The sequence below is a fragment of the Macadamia integrifolia genome, chromosome 14 (genome assembly GCF_013358625.1).
Source record: "Macadamia integrifolia cultivar HAES 741 chromosome 14, SCU_Mint_v3, whole genome shotgun sequence".
Classification (NCBI taxonomy): domain Eukaryota; kingdom Viridiplantae; phylum Streptophyta; class Magnoliopsida; order Proteales; family Proteaceae; genus Macadamia; species Macadamia integrifolia.
Genome location: NC_056570.1, coordinates 7,223,501 through 7,229,930, shown reverse-complemented (window position 1 = coordinate 7,229,930; position 6,430 = coordinate 7,223,501). Strand labels below are relative to the sequence as shown.

General features: G+C 40.1%; 1 protein-coding gene across 1 annotated transcript; it reads left to right on the top strand.

Annotated features, from left to right (window-relative positions):
- Nucleotides 1-3,755: 3,755 nt before the first annotated feature.
- On the top strand, nucleotides 3,756-5,926 carry LOC122060500 (probable membrane-associated kinase regulator 2). Its single transcript, XM_042623601.1, has 2 exons — nucleotides 3,756-5,385; nucleotides 5,477-5,926. Exons 1-2 carry the CDS (start codon nucleotides 4,209-4,211, stop codon nucleotides 5,626-5,628), a joined length of 1,329 nt encoding a protein of 442 aa, XP_042479535.1. The 5' UTR covers nucleotides 3,756-4,208; the 3' UTR covers nucleotides 5,629-5,926.
- The last annotated feature ends 504 nt before the right edge of the window (nucleotides 5,927-6,430 follow it).

The window sequence follows — 6,430 nt, the reverse complement described above, 5'->3', positions numbered from 1 at the left end:
CCTATAGGACTTGTTCCATCCAACACTCATTATTGTCCCTCCCAAAAACAACAGAGGATCCCAGAGCACTCTATGTTTCACTTGCTGGAAAGATTGCACTTAAGAATAGGGTCAACTTCAGTTTGACAGTACCTTGCTAGTCTCAAGTCTCAACCATGAAAGGTCCCTATAAGTGGGCCAACAAAAACAAAGCCATTAAATGTTCAGTCCCCACTGCATTGCAAGAAAAGAGAAGATTCAGTATGTCTCTATCTTTACCCTTTCCCTTCTTTTCCTTTGTTTCTCTTGTGTACAATTATTTCAGCCCAATACCCATTTAATCATTCTTTCATAACTCAGTAATATACAACAAAAATTTGGAATCCAGTTTTTCAAAGAATTATGTGTGTTTTCATTTTTAAGTTCTCAGTCCCCACCACTTATATATGGAAAAAGTAAAGTTACCTGGTCGTGTGGTTCTTACGTCAAAACATCAATATACAAAGTTACCACCTTATCCTTAGAAATAAAAAATTAATTATTTTTTGTGTGAGAATGCAGTTCTTATATGTGTAAGGACTCATTGGAACACACGAGAAAGCATCTAAAAAGATTTCATTTTCTTTTTCATGAGAAGCATGTTAATATTTCATGCTTCCATATGTCTGAGCGCAAACGCTACACTCTCCCACAAAAAACTTTCACTCTAAAAAATTATACATGGCCTTTGCTCACACACCTATCAGTGTGCAGGGTCAAGCAGTCAGAGAGTGATCTCTTGTCTTATGAGAGAGAGAGAGAGAGAGAGAGAGAGAGAGAGAGAGAGAGAGAGAGAGAGAGAGAGAGCCCAAACACCACCAAACATGAGAAGTACAAAGATCTGAACAGTTGAAATATCTCAAAGATCAGGTAGAAAAGGAGACCTGGATGTGACTATTGTGATCATGGAATGACAATAAGAGTGCTAAAAAAAGTGGTGGGTGTGGGGGCAATCTTCGGCTAGCTTTCCTTTCCTTTCTATGGCCACAAGGGGATTTGGTGAAGAAGGGAGGAAAGGAGGCTCAAGAAAATACAAAGTTGTGATACCACCATGATTTGGGGAAGTTATGAAAAAAAAGTAAGGATATAATACACTACCATGGATATATATGAATATTTAAATTGATGTTAATCACTTAAATTATACAACAATAGATGAAACAAAAAGGGGAAAAGTAGGGACCATGAAAAAGCTAGTTAGGCAGATGATAACCTTTGGAAATTTTGTCTTACCTATGGTAAACATGAAATAACAAATTTTCAATCAAGAATCAAGACTACCACGCTAGCCGATTATGTAATTTTTTAGGCAGGGGAATAAGCAAGTACATATGAAAAGGATCGAGTTTTTCTTTACCTATAGTGAAGAAAGAATTCATTTGTTGATAGTCATCAATAGCTTTAGATGGGTATTAAGGTTATTTTGAATCTTTAATTAATTTTTTTAGGGGCTCACTAAAAGCCATGCAAGGGACCCACATAAGAGTCGAGGAAAGACCCATAAAGGGGACCCAAGAGGGCCACAATCTCATTGAAAAGCAAGAAAAATACTAATTATTTTGTGCTTAGATGCAGTCAAGGGAATTTGATCCATTGATCAAATCCCTGAAACAAGCACTCTCCCAAGGGCGAAGTGCCAACTACTAGGGCAAGCCTTGTATGAATGATCTCCAGCAAATAAAGGGAGTAATAATGACCCAAGATTCATGAAAATTTCACTCACCTTTTTTCGTACATGAAATGATATCCTTAAAAATATTGCAAAATGAGTTTATGAGGGATGCAAACATTACAAATTACAATGAAAAAGTGAAAAATAATCCTCATTTGCAATCGTTAAATGTTGGTCTTCTAGTGTCTTTGGGTCGATTTAACGAGCTCTTATCAATCTACTATTAAGTTATAATTAGTTCAATTTCAAATACACACACACACAAAAGGAGACATAAAGTTAAAAGAAAAAAAAAATTGGTTAAATCTAGGTTCGATTCTATTTTTGTTTGTTTTTCAATTGAATTCTGAACAAAAAAAAAGAAAAGAAAAAACCCCAAATTGAAACCAAATTATCAACCATTTCATTCGGTCCAGTTTTTTATTCGTTTCAACTAATCCAACTGGTTCGGCTGGAATTTGACACCCCTAGTAATAATACAACTGAAAGCAACCCATTCACTCTATTCGAATCAAGACCCATTAAAAAATCGGTAGTTATGGGCTGAAGGATCTAACAGGCCCATCCCTTGAAGTAGCCATCAAAATTTTTTTTTTTTTTAATCTCTTAATAGTCTCCCTCGATTGAGATTACTGAACAAGATCATGCTATTTCACCAAATACAGAAACTCTGGAAACCAGCCACTTGTCCTTATAAGGTAACCATATTCACCTAGTCAACTTTCACTTATGGTCACAAGGCAGGCACCCTCCTTGGTCCAAGTTGCTGAGATGATCAAGTTGAGGAGCTAAAGAGTCAAAGAGTGAGTGGGTCAGTTATCAGTGGGTAGATGGACATAGAACATCCACTCACTTATTAGGAGTTGGATTTTATAAACAAAAAATTATTAGGAGTAAGAATTTATAGGATCAATAGGTTCGGGTTAAGGATGTAAATGGATGTTTGAATTTATTTGCATCTGTTTAAAGATATCAATAAAATATTGGATAAATTCAAATTTAAATTCAAATAATTCAAAACATAATCTATATTCAATAGATATCTAATTAATAATAATAAAAAATTAAATAATTATTGATCTCAAAGATTCTTCAAGGTTCAATAGATTATAAAAAAATAAAAAATAAAAATATTAAAATAAATGAAAAATATGAATTAAGAGCAAATCATATCGAATTGTGAGTGAGATCTGAATCATATAAGTCTGAGATGTAAACCGATGGTTAAAAATCCAAATTTGATTTATAACCATATCTCTTTAAAGTATCCATACCCGATCAGGCGATATACGGATCCGATAACTTCTCTCACAGGACTTGGACATCAAGAATTGTAACTATAAGCCTATATAGTCTAGTCTAGTCGCAGGAAATCCGGCTAAAAGCCAAACCCCATATTCATTCGTTCCGTGACTACATCTTCAAATGGTGGGACCCAGGAATCATCACCAATTCACCATATAAGCAGCTGCTCAAAATTTTATGGAAATTCTCTCATCGATCCACCCGGCCCGGTCCCACTTTTCCTTTACCAATTACCATCCTAATTAGAGATCTCCCAGTGGGTCCCACACAACACACGTGGCATCCAATTTGCACACGAACCGTCATATCGTGCTTGTCTTCCAGTGTGTCTATGGAATATAATAATATAATTTTAAAAAAATGATAAATTGACCAAAAGAGGTCAAATCTTTTTAGGTAGTGAGATTCAAAGTTTTTCAAAACAGTGACTCTGTGAAACCACATGACATAAAGGTGTGGCTTTAAAGGGAACCACCAACAGCTCCAGCATAATTTCAAGGCTTCTTGGCAACACAGATGGGCTGAACCCAAGCGCACAAGTGGCTCGACCAGAGAGACCCTCACCTCCCTCTTTGGGCTTTTCCACTAGCCTTTTACTTTATAGTTGAAAGTCTTTTACTTTTTCTGATCTCCCTCTATAATCGCCTCGCCTATTAGGTCCTTTTTTTTGTGAAGTTTCGCTCTACGCCTCCTCCCTGTTCCCTTTCCCTCCCTAAGCCCACCCCGCCCTCTCTCTCTCTCTCCTCCTCTGCTACACGAAACAGGTGGTGACTTTGATGTTGATACATCATAGTTCGTATATATAAGAGTTACTGATTTGGTCTATCATCAGTATCAGTATCAGTATCACAATTCCTTTACACAGTCATCTCCTCCACGTTAGCTCTCTTTCTCTAGCTCTGACGCGCAGACTCTCTAGCTCTGACGCGCAGACACTGCTCTCACAAAGTCACATGACTGCCCTGCAACCACGTATACGACGCCTTAAAAATTATAACGACGAAACAACAACTCTCTCTCTCTCTTCTTTCTCTCTCTGCTAAAGCTTAACACTTAACTGTTGCTGTGTCAAGCCCATTTTCAGTACTGCAGGGCCATTAAACAAAGTCTTCCTTTCCCACCTCTTGCCCTTTTTCATCCGCTCTTTCTTTCTCGCCCTAAAACAATCACTCCTAAGGTTTTGGTTTACTCTTCTGCTCTGGCTCTCCCAACCATGGAAGCTTTCAGCTTGCTCAAGTACTGGAGAGGAGGTGGAGTGACCGGAAACAATGCACGCACAGTCCCAGGTACCACCACCATAGCTGAAACCGTGCAACAACCGGTGGTGGAAACGGACGACGAAGAAGACGAAGAAGGGTCTTTCTTTGACTTGGAGTTTGCGGTTCCTGACGACGAGGAGGACTGTGAAGGCGGAGACGATAACGAAAGCGAGAGCGGAGTTGACGAGGAAGATGATGGAGATTCCTCGACGGGAACAGATGGAGAGAAAGAGTTCAATTTCAGGGTATCTTCTGAGTCGAGCGGTGGCAGAACGGACCCTAATCTCTCACTTTCCCCTTCTGATGATCTCTTCTTCAAAGGAAGGCTTGTGCCTTTCGAGCCATCGTCACTTGATTTTAACTCCTCTGAGCCAAACTCAAAATCTCAGTTCCCTGTTTCCTTGTTGAAATCTGCTACCAAGTTCCGGGTATTCACTTTGGGGTTAAGGAAGCCCAAATTGACGTCGTCTGAGAAGACGGAATCAAACGCTGCAGCCGAAGCTACTCCAAAAGAGGATCAGCCACCGCAGACCCAGCAGCAACAGCAAGGGAAATTTCTCACGGTGAAATTCAAGGTTGAAGGGGTCCCGATCGTTTCTCTGTTAAGCAGAGACAATAGTTCAAGAAGCTCTAGAAACAAGCTTCATCAGAAGAACTCCGACGAGACGCCTACGGATGACAAGAAATTTTCGAAGGATGTCGTGCAGAAGTATCTGAAGATGATCAAGCCGCTTTACGTAAAGGTTTCTAGGAGGTATGGGGAGAAGCTGAAATTTTCTGGACAGTTAAGCTTGGGGTCAGGCAAGGCAGCACCGGCACCCGACCCAGCTCCAGCGCCGACAACGACGCCAGTGTCATCTCCACAGACAACCAAGAGCAACCAAGGTGAAGCAGAGGAGACCGAAGCGCCGCACTGTATTGTTCGGAGCCAGAAACAGGGGACTTTGCCGGCGGGATTGCGTGTGGTGTGTAAGCATTTAGGAAAGAGCAGGTCCGCGTCTTCGGCTGTGGCAGCGGCGCCGCCCACATTGCCGTCTCAGTCCAGTAGACGTGATGATTCATTGTTGCAGCAACAGGATGGGATCCAGGGGGCTATTTTGCACTGCAAGAGATCATTTAATGCTTCAGGAGGTATAGATCTGATCTCTAATTAATGGATTCTTCCTTTTTGTTTATATGTAAGTGATGATTCAAATGTCCGTTTCTTCTTGTTTCTTCTCAGACTCGGAGACCTCTATGTTGTCGCGGTGTGTGAGCGATCCCTCTCACGAGAAATTAATTAGTTCGTGTAGAAATTCCTCGGATCTCTCTAACGAGAAATGTTCGTACAGGATTTCTTCAGAAGAAGGAAGCGTTACTCACGCTCGCATTTGAAGCTTTGGTTGTTGAAATTGAAAGACAAGGAAAGATTGGATCTGTGAAGTGTTTCTGTTTACAGTTTTTGTAAAAAGAGGAAGGAAAAAAATTTAGGAGGCGAGAGTTGTGATCTGTTAGTGTTGGTGTTAGTGTTAGTGTTAGTGTTAGTGTTAGGGATGATCAATCTTACTCCTCTACCTGTAAAGGATGCAATCTGCAATAGCACAATCTGTCTTACTTTAGCTTAGATCTTCAAATGTGTTCGATGAAATGACTCTGTGAATCATCTTTAGAAATCAAGTAACCTTACCCTGTATGATATTAGTTTGAAATTTTATCCAAAACCTAGATCTGATCCTGAAAGAGGAAAGTTTTTTTCAAATCGATAGAGAGAATCCGGCTACAGAGATGTTCAAGGAAACAAGGATTGTGTCTTTTGTTTCCTTTTGGATTTGTATTTATTGGTTTATGTGTTTTTCTTTCTCCTCGTTCTTCGAATCTACAGCAAAGAAGGAAATACTGTCTTTGTAGCTGTGGGGAAAGTAGCGACAAAGACGGAAATAGTGAAAAGAGTGGAAAAGTAGAGAGAGAGAGAGAGAGAGAGAGGAGAGAGAGAGAAGTGAATTCTACGAACCTCTTTAACGCCATTAGAGATCTGCTTTGCTATAATTTTGAAGATCAGTCGCCTGCGCTCGTCCGATGCTGATACTCTGCAACTGTTGATACTTCGCACCTTTGGTTCCCGTGAAGACACTGTCGCTGAAGCTCGCCATTACTCGCCATTACTCTCTTTGTCTGAGTCTCGAAAACCGGTCGGAGG

Coding starts and splice junctions, on each gene's coding strand:
- LOC122060500 (XM_042623601.1), top strand. CDS start 4,209: ATGGAAGCTTTCAGCTTGCTCAAGTACTGGAGAGGAGGTGGAGTGACC. Junction 5,386..5,476: donor ATCATTTAATGCTTCAGGAG/GTATAGATCTGA, acceptor GTTTCTTCTCAG/ACTCGGAGACCTCTATGTTG.